The sequence below is a fragment of the Ambystoma mexicanum genome, chromosome 2p (genome assembly GCF_040938575.1).
Source record: "Ambystoma mexicanum isolate Mex_15411 chromosome 2p, UKY_AmexF1_1, whole genome shotgun sequence".
Classification (NCBI taxonomy): domain Eukaryota; kingdom Metazoa; phylum Chordata; class Amphibia; order Caudata; family Ambystomatidae; genus Ambystoma; species Ambystoma mexicanum.
The window spans coordinates 1,442,329,820-1,442,344,789 of record NC_090923.1 but is presented as its reverse complement, the minus strand read 5'-3'; the positions used below and the strand labels follow the sequence as shown (position 1 = coordinate 1,442,344,789).

The window sequence follows — 14,970 nt, the reverse complement described above, 5'->3', positions numbered from 1 at the left end:
TTTACAATCTCGCCTCTATTTTCCATCTCAACACCTAGCTTTCCTTCATCACCTCTGTTAAATCTGTTGCTGTAACAGTTCCAAGGGGAATGACAGTACCTAATTCACCAAGATCCTTTACAGTGCCACAAATCGGTAAAGTAATCCTCAGCAATAGAGAAAACAAGTGCAGAGTTTGACAAATCTTGGGGCGTTCCAAAAATCAAGCCACTGATAACACAACAGGGTCAGCAACAGAGGAAACCGGTGCAGAGTGCGATAAATCCTTGAGAGTTCCACAAACCAATACAGTAATCAACAGCAGGGCTAGCAACAGAGGAAACAATGCAGAGTTTGTCAGAATGCAGTATGTAAAACCAATGCTGATCAGAGAGAGCGCCAGGCATCCGGAGGTACTGGATCTTCAGAGTCGATGAGCCCACTAGACTCCTGCCAGAGCTTTTTGAGACACAAGCTCCGCACTGCAGAAGTAAAAACAGATCGCTTTGCACCTCCATTCGGCACATACAGCATGATGATGCCCACAGCATGGGCATCTTGGAAAATTGGTCCTTGCACTGAATTTGCTGAGAACTATTCCTCATCTGTGGGCTGATGAACTGTCATATTTATGCAAGGTCGTATTCCAGAAAATTGTGTCTATAACACTATTCAAAAACTTGAATTCTTGCACATTTATTTTGCAAAGGTCCTTTTTTTGCAAACCTCAATTCAATGGGTGCTCCCCTGGCATTTTTGAAAACAAGACACTTTTATCGCTTCAGGAAACTGCTGAAATTGAGTGCACAATTTAATGAAAATTGGATGTGTGAAGTCCCGCCTATTTGGCACAACTCTAATAACTCTTAACTTAATTTGTGTGGCACAATGTTTCCTTTCACTCACTTGACCCATATGTATTCCTTTGCAAACAGTCTGTCTTCATTTTTTCTCTCGTCATTTTCAGGTTACTGCAGGGAGGAGAGCTTCACCAGCGGCTTCATGGGACCTCAGCCGAACAATCTGTACCAGGAGCCATTGCAGCCTTCAATCTTCCCCGAATCCAGGACCTGCCAAGCAGCCCTGGGACCTCCATCACTGACAGCAGCTCACAAGGTGAACCTTTACAGGTTATCTGGAGGAAGTCTGTAGCAATTCCTTTCTATAGGGGGCCATTAGGCATTTGGAGAGTAGCACTGCTTGCCTGCCTCAAGTATTTCTCTACTCAGGCGCCATCCCGCTTGCCAGGAGCACTCAGCCTCTTTGCAAAGGTATGGCTATGTTTTGATAAATTCATTTGAAAACAGCAGGAGTGGGTGAAATGGGAGACCATGCTATTTTTTTTATTCATGCTAGTATTATAGGTGTTAAACATGCAGGGAACTTCTGCCTAATGGGATGTTTAACCACAAATATCTCAAAGAATACCCAGCGATGGTTCGAGGGCTTTTATTGAAAGTTTCAGTAGAGCTCTAGGACCGTCCCCATCTTTTGTCTAAAAAATGTTTTTTCAACCCTCACCCAGGCATCCTTATTATTTGGGCTAGTACATACAGAACATAGACCTATACTGTCTAATTTCTAGTCTGGTTGGGATCACCTAAAAGCAAACCACAACTTCTATTTTTCCTGTGGTTTAGCTCTACTCATCCTCAGATTGTTTCTCTGACACTGTCCAGTTTGACCCTGTCTTTCCCCCCCCAAGAGGAGAGGTCACAATTACAGAAATTTTAAAAAAGTGGGTCAAGCACTGTAACTTTTCTCCACGCTGCAACAATGGCGATCTGTGCTGCAAAGTGTCAGAGTTCCTGTTAGGGGACCGTGGTTTGGTTCCTGTGACGAATCTAAGGAGTTCATGGAAGAAAAGACCAAAGCCAATTAGCTTTAGATACTATGCGCTCACATGTGAGGTTGAAAAAGACAATGCAAATTTAATGCCACAACTGTGACAATCAAAACCTGCCATGTCAAATTCCAAGATGCAATATATTGAAACAAACATTTTTTAGTTAATAGTATACATGCAGAAAAGCACAGAGGTGAACAGATACAATCGGCCAATGCATTTCGGATTAAACATCCATCATCGGGGCTAATCTGTAATCAATAGGAAAAAGAAAAATGAACTACAAAAATGAAACTTCTCACTAGATAAAACATTTCAAGAATTTAGTATCATCGAGTAATAAGAAACATACTTGTCCATCACAGTTGTCAAGTTAGGAAGCACGAGAGGGCTGCGTACCTGGTTTCTTGGTCTTTGATCTTGCCGAGGTCGCCAGTCTGGAACTAGTCGAAAGACGAGCTTGTGGCACGAGAGACCAGCCTCTCCGCCACCCAAAAACTGATACTGGGTGGAGGATGGGCCGATTCCCAATGTCACGGAAAGCACTCTCCTGATTAACGTGACGAAGGGACTGTGCAAGCACAGACAGGAGAGGCTACAGTCTTGTTGCCGATCACGGGCAAGGATGGAGTCCGATGGAATCAAGTCCAAAAGCACGTGAACTGAAGCGGAGGTCAATGATTCCGGCGTGGCAGATATATTCTTAGTCCACAGGAACGGATGTAGGGTAAGGCCGGACAGGAATGGAAGGAACCAAGCTGGAACAGGTGACCAAACTGAAGGGGACCGAAAGGTAACCCTAGGGCAGCAATCACAGGGGACCCCGGTAAGTGTATGCTGGCAGACCCAGGGAGATCCAGGTAAAAGTATGTCAGCAGGCCCTGAGTTGAGTCTGGTAAGTTGCTGGCAGAGCCAGGGGAACCCAGGTAGAGTATGCTGGCAGGCCCAGGGAGAACCCAGGTAAAGTTTGCTGGCAGGCCCAGGGAGAACCCAGGTAAGGTATGCTGGCAGGCCCAGGGAGAACCCAGGTAAGGTATGCTGGCAGGCCCAGGGAGAACCCAGGTAAGGTATGCTGGCAGGCCCAGGGAGATCCCAGGTAAGGTATGCTGGCAGGCTCAGGGAGAACCCAGGTAAGGTATGCTGGCAGGCCCAGGGAGAACCCAGGTAAGGTATGCTGGCAGGCCCAGGGAGGAACTCAGAGGGGTAGCAGGCAGCCCAGAGTGGACTCAGGTAAGTTGCAGGCAGCCCTGGGTGGGCTCAGGTAAATAGCAGGCAGCCCAAGTAGGAAAGCTCACAGAACGAAGCAAACCGCATTGAGACGCGGCTTGCCTCGATCTGCGGCTCCTTTTATGGGTCGCCGGCGCCCGTGAGGCTTGGAACGCAAGCCGCTTCACCTTCGGGCGCCGGCGTACTCAAAGCGAGTCCTGGAAGGCAAGCCCTTCCTAGGACTCGAGCCCAGTCCACGGCGCATGCGCGGAACTGAGAGAGAGGTCTCCCGCGCATGCTCTCAGGCGCGGAAGCGCGGGTAGACTCGCCAGGAGGTGACGGGAAGAGCGGGCGCGGCAGACCCCGGTCTCCAACGTGGCGTGACAACAGTAGATAGATTCCGTGAGTGAAAATAAAGAAAGATTACCCAAAGACAGAACATTGATAAAGGACAGTCAAGGCCAACAACGCCATTCAAAAAAGTACCTGTGTGACTTAAAAATAAAGTAGGTCATCCTGATAATGCACCCTAAAGCAAATGAAAAAAGATGCATTGAAAAAATATTCTTTTTGTGTTATTTGGCTAAGATCCTTAACCTTTAACAAATAGTTAAAAAAGACACAAAAAGAGATAAAACAACAAAATAATTACAGAAAAATGCAAACAGTTAAAACAGCAAGATAATAACAAAACATGCTACCAGGATGCATAATTACATACATGATTTCATTGAATAACATCCAATTTCAAAAATTTTAAAGAATTCGCAACAGCAGGCATGGTAGATGTCATGTTACCACCCAAGCATAATGACCAAATTTCATCCTTTGCCCCGAAATCAGATGATTGGGAGAATTTTGCCAGGTATTTACATCTTTGCCCCTGTACTTGAACAGCTGGACAATCCAACAAGATATGTTTAGAACTTTCAATTTGAGATTCATCATTACAGAATCTACACTTTGCTTGAGAGGGATCCAGCATACCAGTTCGAAGGGATTGTGTCCGCCGACGTATTCCTCATCTTAGATATCTCCTTCCAGCTCTGCTGGCCTCGGAAAATTTTTTCTTTAGAGGGCTCTGCGCGTCGACGTCCTCCGAGTCGATGTCCTTCGACAGCTGCCCTATCGACGTCGACGTCATCCTGCCTATAAAGGCCGCGCGCAGCGTCCGTTGCTCAGTTCCGTTTTTCCGCGCTTACCCAGTGCCTCGGAATACCGTTGCTCAGTTCTTAGTCAGATTAATCATATTTACCTCGAGTTATTCGATCCGTACTCGATGGCTTCCTCGTCGGAACCGACAACTCCTCGATCCGGCTTCAAGAAATGTCGAGATTGTGGGAAAAAGATGTTGTTGACCGATCCTCACAGAATTTGTCTGTGGTGTTTGGGAGCCGAACACCATTGTTCGGAGTGCGAGGACTGTATGTCCATGACAGCTAAGGCCCTGAAGGAGCGTAGGGGGAAGCTGGAGAAAGGTAAGACTTTTAAAGCTTCTTCTTCGTCGACGGAGTCGAGACATTCGTCTCCTCGTCACCATTCGCGCTCCAGGTCTCGGAGTGGGTCTCATCACTCCTCGAGATCGAAGCACTCGAAGAGGAGACGTCGAAGATCCCCTTCTCTGTCTTCCTCTTCCTCTGTTTCGCCAAAAAGAATCCCTTGCCCCACGAAACATAGTTCCCGGGCTGAATGGGAGGAATTCTGAAAAAATATGATGAGCGTCTTCGAGAAAGCGGCCTCGACCCCCTCGAAGACTGCCGAGAGCGATGCTCTGGTCGAAAGACCCGAAGGTCAAAAACGCCGCGAGTCGCAGTACCCGGCGAAAGAAACCTCTCGAGCGCGTCTCGAACCCTCGAGCAGGACAATGACCTCCAAAGGTTCCGTCGAGGTCGATGTCTTCAACGCCGTTGTCGAAGGGACCTTCGACACCGGCGTCGACGCCAAGAAAAGTCACGGTTACCACACATCCAGTGACTATCCCCAGGCCCTCGACGTCGATGGCTTCGATATTGTCGAGTAGAATTCCAATTCTGTCGAGGTCTTCGAGGCCTCCGCCTCTGTTTTCGACGCCACGCTCGAAGCCTTCGGCGTCAACGACATCGACGTTTTCGAGGCCAATAATGACAAGTTCGGCACCCTCTGCCTTGGAAATGGGATTTACTTCCTTTATGAGTTCAGAACAATTGAGAACTATATCCTCAATTTTAGAAGAGGGTGATTTGTCTGAACAGGAAGACACATTTGAGTTACAGGGACCTGTAACCCCAGTTAGAGAGGAATTTTCCTCTGAAGAGCGCAGATTAAAGGATCTTCATGTTTCTTTACATGAGGCAAGTGGGTTAGACACTTCCCCTGAGGTGGAGTTTGCTAAGCCAGACCCGGGGGAGCATGCTGAAACCCCCTACAGAGCCTTAATGGCCAGGATTACAGAGTTCCTGGGGTGGTCTGCACCTTCACAATCTTTCCAACAAGATGACCTCACGGATATTCTTGACAAAGGCCCACAGGAGGATCCTGTGGTGCCTTTTCATAAAGCTCTTCAGAGAAAGATCATGACAAACTGGGAAACCCCAGATGTAGTACCAGCAGTAAATAAAAAACTGTCTACAAAGTACAGGGTATCTTCTACAGACCCAGAGTTTTTGTCTACACACCCATCCCCAGAAAGTCTGGTGGTACAGGCAGCATCCTCTACCGATGTCAAGACTGCTTATCCTACCGTCTCACAGGACAGGGACGATAAAAAATATGATGCTATGGCAAAGAAAGTCTTTTCAGCATGTAGCATGGCGTTAAAATCTGTTAATGCTACTTGCACCCTTGCTAGGTTCAGCCATACACTTTGGGAGTGTGCTTCTACAGCGGCTGACTGCATCCCGGAGGGAGAAGAAAGGGATGCGTTCCTGAATATTTTACAGGACGGTAAAGACGCTATGTGCGAATCCCTCCAGACGGGCATTGATTCGGCTGACAGTATCAGCGGAGCAATGGCGGCAAGTACATCAACCAGGAGATTCGCTTGGTTGAGAAAGTCAGGTTTTGCCCCAGATGTGCAAGCCAGGCTCTTGAACATGCCATTCGATGGCTCTTCTTTGTTCGGGAAAAAGGCGGATGACAGTTTAGAGAAACTGCAAACTTCAAAAGCAGCAGCAAAATCCCTAGGAGCTGCAATCCGTCAGACTCCTTTTCGTCCCACAGGAACCTCTGCGAGGGGCAAGTCCTTTTGCTTCTACTCCGCATTCGGAAGAGGTAGAGGACGACCGGCTCAAAGGGGTCAAAGAAGAACTGCCCGAGGTGGACGGGGTAGATATTCAAAAGCCGCAGCAACAGCAGGTGCCTCTTTACCATCGGCATCTGCATCAGCCGCCCCAAAACCACTCTGAGGACTTCCCTCACAGGACACCTGTAGGAGGCAGGTTGACTCAACATCTGACGGTATGGCAGGCTATCACGTCAGATGCTTGGGCATTGGAAACAGTTGCCCAAGGTTACTGCCTGCCTTTCCTACGTACACCTCAGAGTCATCCACCGGGGATCAGCTCTCAGAAAGCTCCAGATCCGCTCCTTTTGCAGGAAATTTGGGACCTGCTAGAGAAAGGTGCCATAGAACTGGTACCTGTAGCGGAGAGGAACAAGGGCTGGTACTCCCCTTACTTTCTCATTCCAAAGAAAGACGGAGGAATGAGACCCATCTTGGATTTGCGAGAGTTGAACAAATTCCTCAGACAAAACAAATTCAAGATGGTCACTCTTTCTCAGATCCTCCAGGCCCTTCAGTTCCAGGACTGGTTGGTATCTCTGGACCTTCAGGACGCTTATTTCCATGTGCCTATCCATCTCAAACACAGGAAATACCTGAGGTTCGCAATTGGCAACTCTCACTATCAATTTCGAGTGCTGCCATTTGGGCTGACCTCCGCCCCGAGGGTCTTCACCAAGTTAATGTCGGTAGTGGCTGCAAGTCTAAGGAGGGAAGGGATTCACGTCTACCCCTACCTGGACGATTGGTTGATCAGGGCTGTTTCTCCGGAACAAGCTCAGATCCAGCTAAATCACGTGTGCCACTTCCTTCACAGACTGGGTTTCTACCTCAATTTAAAGAAGTCACAAATGATACCATCACAGAGACTCCAGTTCGTAGGAGCGATCCTGGATACTTCCCTGGGAAAAGCCTCGCCACCAGAGGTGAGGGCTCAAGATATTCTACAGATGGTTACCAAGTTCCAGCATGCCCAACGTCTCCCAGCCTTCGACTTTTTGAGGTTGCTAGGCCTCATGGCATCCTGCATTTTCCTAGTGCCAGAGGCTCGCCTGAGAATGAGAATCCCTCCAGTGGGCACTGAGGACTCAGTGGTCACAATTCTCAGGGAGAATGACAGATCTTCTTCAGGTTCCCGGCAGGGTGGCTCGAGACCTTCAGTGGTGGGCCTGTCAGGAGAACATTCTGAAAGGAGAACAGTTTTGGCAACCCTGGCCGGAGATAACAGTAGTCACGGATGCCTCACTCACGGGGTGGGGAGCCCACGCCAACGACTTGACCATCAGCGGTCGTTGGTTTCCATCGGAGTCCAGACTACACATCAACCTGTTAGAGCTGAGAGCCATCAGACTTGCGCTGAAGGCGTTCCTGCCAGCTGTACAAGGGAAGAATGTCCTGATAATGACGGACAACACGGTGGCCATGCATTACCTCAACAAAAGAGGAGGCGTAGGATCACTACCCCTGTGCAGAGAGGCGATGCAGCTCTGGTTTTGGGCAATCCAAGAAGGAATCTCTCTATCGGTAGTTCACCTAGCCGGAGAGAAGAACTTGACAGCGGACGCTCTGAGCAGGCAGAACACAGTCTCCCACGAGTGGGAGCTAGCTCAGGAAGTCCTTCAAGAGATCTACGCCCTTTGGGGAACCCCTCAGGTAGATCTGTTCGCCGCCAGCCTAAACAGGAAATGCGACCTGTTCTGCTCAAGGGAATTTCCCCCGAGAGGAGCTCTGGGAGACGCGTTCATAGTGGACTGGGAGTTTCCGCTTCTCGTACGCGTTCCCACCGGTCCCTGTCATTCCTCAAATGATCAGGAGGTTGAGAAGATTCCGGCGAACCATGATCCTAATTGCCCCGGATTGGGCCAGGAGAACGTGGTACCCGGACCTTCTAGACTTGTCCATCTGCCCTCCAATTCGACTTCCACTCAGAGAGAACCTACTCTCACACAAGGGAGGTCAGGTTCTCCATCCAGACATCAAAACCCTCAACCTTCACGCTTGGCTTCTGAAAGGCTGAGGTATAAGGATTGGGACCTCCCTGATGATGTTATGGAGGTGTTGCTTTCGGCAAGGAGGCCAGCAACAAAGTCTTTATACCGCTGCCGTTGGAACAGATTTTGCAGCTGGTGTAGAGAACTGAATATCGACCCTTTTTCATGTGGTACACCAATGGTTTTGTCCTTCCTACTTTATTTGGCAAATTCAGGCCTTCAAGTTGGCACCATTAAGGGCTATCTCGCAGCGCTATCCATCTTTAAGCGTACTGCGGAAGAACCATCCTATTTCAAATTACCCGTGGTAATACAGTTTCTAAAGGGGTTAACCAATGTTTATCCCCCAAGACCATTCCAAGTTCCCCTATGGGATTTAAACTTAGTACTAACTTTCCTGATGTGTACACCTTTCGAACCTCTCCATTCTTGTTCGTTAAGATTCCTTACCCTTAAAACTGTTTTATTAATAGCACTTACATCTGCTAGAAGGGTGAGCGAATTACAAGCTCTTTCTTGTAAACCTCCTCATACTATATTTCACAAAGACAAAGTTGTCCTGCAAGTGAAGCCTAATTTCCTCCCAAAGGTGGTTTCTGAATTCCATATCACTCAGAAGATTACCCTACCATCTTTCTATACTCCTCCTCACCCGGGGAAAGAGGAAGAGAGGTTACACAGGCTAGACCCTAGGAGGGCTTTAAGTTTTTACATTAGTAGACTAGCCAGGATAAGACAGGCAGACCAGCTGTTTGTAGGTTACACAGGTCACAAGCTGGGGTTACCAATAACTAAGCAGACCATTTCCAGATGGATCATTCTAGCCATTCTGGAATGTTATAAACTGGCAGGGAAGGAGCCCCCTCAAAACCTTAGGGCTCACTCGACCAGAGGTATTGCAGCTTCATCGGCCCTCAAAAGAGGCGTGCCGGTTAAGGACATATGTGCGGCCGCTACATGGTCGTCTGTCCATACCTTTACACGCTTTTACAATCTGGATTCCTCCTCCAGTCAAGAGACTAGGTTTGGAAGGGCTGTACTGCATTCTATTCATCAATAGAAGACAGCGTGAAGTCAGTACTCCCTCCTCCGATAATAGAATACTGCTATGGGAGCCTATCTAAGATGAGGACTACGTCTGAGGACACAATCCCTTCGAAGAACAAGTTACTTCTTACCTTGTATCGTTCTTTCGACGGGATGTTCCTCCGACGTATTCCTCATCGACCCTCCCATCCATCCCCGCAGTTCTACTTCCCTTGTTGTTGCAGCTTACGCTCCTTCAGGGTGATTAGTTAGTCCAGAAAGTATTATTGTGGGCTACAAAACGGAACTGAGCAACGGACGCTGCGCGCGGCCTTTATAGGCAGGATGACGTCGATACGGCGGCTGTCGAAGGACATCGACTCGGAGGTCGTCGACGCGCAGCGCCCTCTAAAGAAAAACATTTCCGAGGCTAGCAGAGCTGGAAGGAGATATCTAAGATGAGGAATACGTCGGAGGAACATCCCGTCGAAAGAACGTTACAAGGTAAGAAGTAACTTGTTCATCTCACCAATAACAATTTAGTTCTTAACAGATCTAGAGCGTTTGAAGGTTGACCTAACATACCTTGCTGGATAAATTGCCCAATACAGGGCAAAAGTACCCAGCCTCTTATGATCATTCTGAAGGTGTGCCAAAGATAGATAAGCGTGCATCAGTTCTGTTGTTTTTATCCAGTCAAATTCATACAGCACTTTCTTAACCCTCTCAGGGTTATCACAAGGTCACAAAAGGAAGAGAGCCAACTCCTCCAAGAGAGTTTGACAGCACAAGTAAGCCTATTTCATCCACACACAGGTTTTAGAGTTAAAGATTAACCCCAGATCCACATACAAGGAGCCTTCACACGGGCACAGGATCTTGTGTATCATAGATAAGATCTTCCATTGCCCTTGTGTCATTAAAGAGACCATCTGAAGCTCGTAATTCAAAGTGTGTATAGGCACAGAATTCGGAAGATGTAAGACCCTTCTACAAATTACAGCTTCCAGCGATTCTAGGTAATCCACGATCGCTAAAGAGTACATGTCGATACCATAGAGTATCTGTCATGAACCATCGGGCACGTCCTTTCTGGACTTCCTGGTCCCTGACCCATAGGGGCTTGCACTCAGCAGTACTCCCAACATGGCCGCTGAACACGGAACGCTATTTACCAGTTTCCACGTTGTACGCATTACGTTCTATAAAGCGGACATGCCCCCGCAGCCCTGCGCGTCTCAACGCTACCGCTTGCCGTGGCTAGACGTGTGCTGCCGTAGTTAGCTTTTGCTATATCCTTTGATTCCTGGTTCCCGGTACCCCTAAATTCCTTCTCCTTCATTCCTCCTCTTTTTTGTCCTCTATTGTATACCGGATCTCCATGCACTCGTTCCTCGAGTGCACTCTTCGCCGTTTCCTGGACTTTTCCCGGACATCTGAACGTTCCTAGGAGACGGGACGCTTAACGCACGCTGGAAACCGAGGACCTATGCACAGGGTTATACAAGACCCGAACTGTGCGAAAGAAGACTCCATCGAAGAACTCCAACAAACAACATAGACAGGTGAGAAGGGGGGAAACCTGTGACAGATTGAGACGCCAACAAACTGATACAGATACAGACATGGAGGCTGCAGTTCAAGACCTCATGCGCGGCATGGAAGAGTTAACCACAGAAGTTCAGAATCTCAAAGCCGAAAATGCTGTATTAAAACAACTAGTCCTGTCACGTGATTCCGCGACCAAGGAAAGTGTATTGCTGGGCGGAGTAGTGGATAAATATGATGGCTCATCAAAGAACCTTTGTGGCTTCCTTGATTCGTGTTTAGTGCACTTTACCTTTAAGCCCTAATACTTTCCTACCCCCGGGGGAAAGGTGGCCTTTATGATTTCGCATCTTTCCGGGAATGCATTAACCTGGGCTACGCCCTTAGTTAATTCTGGAAATGCCCTCCTGGATGATTATGATGGGTTCGTACGGGCTCTAAAGACCATGTTTGACCGCCCAGAACAGGTTTACAGTGCCCAAGAACGTCTATTGGATTTCCAACAAGGGTCCCAGGATATGCTTACCTATTTAACACGCCTTAAGCAACTGGCCAAGGAAGCAGATTGGTTCTCGGAGGCCTGCTTTACCATATTTCGGAGAGGACTAACTGAAGAGATAAAAGACGAGCTAGCCAGGGTAGCTCGCCCATGTTCCTTCCAGGCTCTTATGGACCTCTCTTTACAAATAGTCTTTTGTATCCAGGAAAGAAGGCGGAAAAGAAGAAAACAAAAATGCCTTACCAAAAGACCTCTATAGAATCTTCCTCTAAACCCGAGCCCGCTCCTGCCCCGACCACAGACCCAGACCCCATGCAACTGGGGGCCTTCCTCAGACCCATATCCCTGCAAGAAAGATTGCGATGGATTCACACCGGGCTGTGTATGTACTGTGCCTCAGATAAACATCTTGTGAGAGAATGTCCTTTGGCCCCTCCACGGCGTTCGGGAAAACGCCAGCTCCTAATCCTAGATGGAGCACAGCTTTGGGAGAGAGATGTTTGCTCCACATCTATTCCATCCTTGAACTCTCCTGGACAAAACAACCTTGTGATCTTGCAGGCCTTTCTATCGCCATCCAGGAAAGAAACTTACCCCATTCTGGCATTAGTGGATTGTGGGGCCATGGGGATTTGTATAGATCAGGATTGGGTCACTACCCACCACATTCCATATGAAACTCGAGACATCATGCAACCTGTAGAGGCCATCGATGGAAGACCTCTCTCTTCAGGACCTATAACGCTGCAAACAGAAGAGATCCAGCTCTCGATAAACCATCATCAAAAGGTGATCAAATTTGACAAAATATGCCCATTATCCAATGGTACTCGGTATGCCCTGGTTACAGAAGCACGAACCATACATCAACTGGGCAGCAGGATCCTTGTTTCTTGGCTCCGAACATTGTATGTCTCACTGTCTATCCCTGGATTCCTCGTCAAGATCCTCTGAAGGTACGCTGACAGACCAGCAAGGCCCATTCACAGTCTTAAATATTATCCAGGTCCCCAGGGCCTATCAGGATTACACTGATGTGTTTTCAACTGCCATAGTTCAAGCCCTACCCCCTCACAGACCTGGAGACTGCGCTATTGATACTGAACCCTCAGCAGTGATTCCCTTTGGAAGGATGTTCATCCTATCAGAACCAGAGAAAACGGCCCTCTGAGAATACTTGAATACCAACCTAGAAAATGGCACCATACGACCATCCAAATCCCCGGTGGGAGCTTTGTTGTTTTTTGTTCCTAAGAAAGATACTAAGGAGCTTAGGCCTTGTCTTGATTATTGTGGTCTTAATCAAGCAAATTCAAAAGGTATACCCCATCCATTAAGTTTTATCCAGAACAGGTTCCGGGTGACCATGTTGAAGGCGGTGGTTAAGTCGATGGATGCTATAACACTGATTTACGGGGGGGTGTAGCCTGAGCTCATGGTGTGAGGTTGCGTTCGACCGGAGCTCCTGCGGAGATCCTTTCAAAAAGTCGACTTGAGCAGACGCACGCACACCGGCGGGCACTGCAACCGATTCCCTGACCCTGGGGAAAAATATATTAAAAAATCGGAGGACGGCTGCTGATTGAGATGACGGTGAAGTGGAGCCCCTGCGCAACCATAATGGTGGACTCAACCACGTCCTGGCGGTGAGGAGGAAGAGCGGCCGGTGCAGGCAATAACGCGAGACGGCGCTGGGTGCTCCAGCACAGAGGTCTGACAGTGGCTGAAGGCAAGGCTCCACACGTGAGACGGAATGAGGCAGCAAGAAGCCCTGCATCGTGGCTGCTTGAACGCCCCGAACACTGAAGCAGATCTGACACCGGAAGTGCAGCAAAGGCGGCGGTGTGAGAGAGCGGACGCGCCGGCCAGAGGTCACACACTGGGCTACCAGAGGATTGGAAGGCGAAAACAGCGGCACAAATCAGCAGACGGCCCCCGCCGGGCTGTAGGTCTGTGCAAGTGATCCAGCGAAGACCACAGCACAACAGCTCGTGCCCGAGGGAAAGGTCTGCCAGGGGAGCAACAAGAACAGCGTAAGAGTGGAAGAAAAAAACACAGGCCTGGAAATATCAGACTATTGAAGCGGGGCCCCGGAGAAGGCTTTGTGACTGGCAGAAGGTAGGCTGTGATACCTAACGGAGTGGAAGCGCAGGTCTGTGAGGCTGCATCGAATTGGCCGGTAGGTGCAAAGCCGGGTCACAGCACCAGGGAAACGACAATCCTGCCACGACCCGCAGGAAAGCAGCAAATACAGGGTCAGCCCCAAGACCTAGCGGGGAGCTGGGGCAACACAACAAGAAAGGCAAACCACAGAGGCGTGAGACAGGCGCAGCAGTAGGCATATACTGCTACTGGGATACTACCTTGAGGGCACAGCTCAAACTGGTGGAGTGTTGGGCACAATAGGAACACAGCTGTGGCCCGATAGAGGGAAACCACAACCCACTACACTGTGGTAACCAGAACATAACCCAAACGCGAAGTTGAGGCGAGCATGCAAGCATAAACAGCATTATCGGTGAAATGCTACGACACCACACAGCAGAGCCAAACCCCCCCAAGCTGCGGTTGGTTCACGTAACTATAAGCCTATAGACACATAATAATGAAGCCAGGGTGACAAGTAGCCGAACTGATCTGAGGGACCCCCCCACGAGAAGGACAACAACATACAATCAGTATTGCGTACACCAAACGGATTACACTCACTATATAGCCAGGCGCTATAGAAGACATGCCCTCCACTAAAAATAAGAAGGACCTGCCAAACAAAAACGGCAATCACAAACTGCCTCAGAGGCACAAGTTGTGCAATCAGACAAGGAGATCGCTACTAAAGATGATCAAGTACTCGAAGCAATTGCAGCCCTAAGATCCTTCATAGAAACAAAAATCGAGGAGGTCAAATCAGATGTACGCAACCTCACAGAGAGAGTCACGATGACTGAAACAGAGCTAAAAGAGATGACAGAAACCACCAAAGATTTGGAGAACGGCTGACGGAGCTAGAGAGGAGGAACGTAATGCTGGAGGCCCGGGCGGAGGACGCAGAAGGACGCTCCCGGCGCAAAAATTTACGCCTTCTGGGAGCTCCGGAAGGAATGGAAGGGTCCGACCCAATGGATTTTGGGGCAGGAGTACTATCACACGGATTTGTAGTAGAGGGCTCACAGATCCTTGCAGAAAAAAACACCACTGGGCTCACATCCTTGCCCCATGATAGCAAAAATATTACATTTTCGCGACAGAGAGACTATCTTCAAATTTTCCAGAGAAGGTGGGGTGATCCGCCGAGATAACGCCAACATAGCCATATATCTGGACTATACACCTGCAGTGCAAAGGGCAAGGAACTAATTTGTGCCAATTAAGTTAAAGCTCAGGAAACTGAACCTCAAGTACATGTTGATGTACCCGTCTAGGCTTAAAGTACTCTATAAAGGATGTGCTGTTTTCCAGGAAACGCCGGCGGCGGCCACTATGTGACTGGAATATAATAACCTAGACGACGGAAAAGAGTCAGTGACATGTGGAGCAGCCAGCCCAAAAGGAGAAGGGGAGAGGGACGGACACGCCAACGAAAGGGCCTGCGGGTGAGCGATAAGAAACAATTGCG

General features: G+C 48.7%; 1 protein-coding gene across 7 annotated transcripts in view; it reads left to right on the top strand.

Moving 5' to 3' along the window:
- LOC138567600 (uncharacterized) overlaps positions 1–14,970 on the top strand; it is a 1,191,853-nt gene that overhangs the window by 333,806 nt on the left and 843,077 nt on the right. For all 7 annotated transcript variants that reach the window (XM_069645994.1, XM_069645989.1, XM_069645987.1 and 4 more), the window contains one exon: positions 947–1,095. In XM_069645994.1, the coding sequence (XP_069502095.1) occupies positions 947–1,095 (149 nt within the window). The remainder of the gene's footprint in view (positions 1–946; positions 1,096–14,970) is intronic.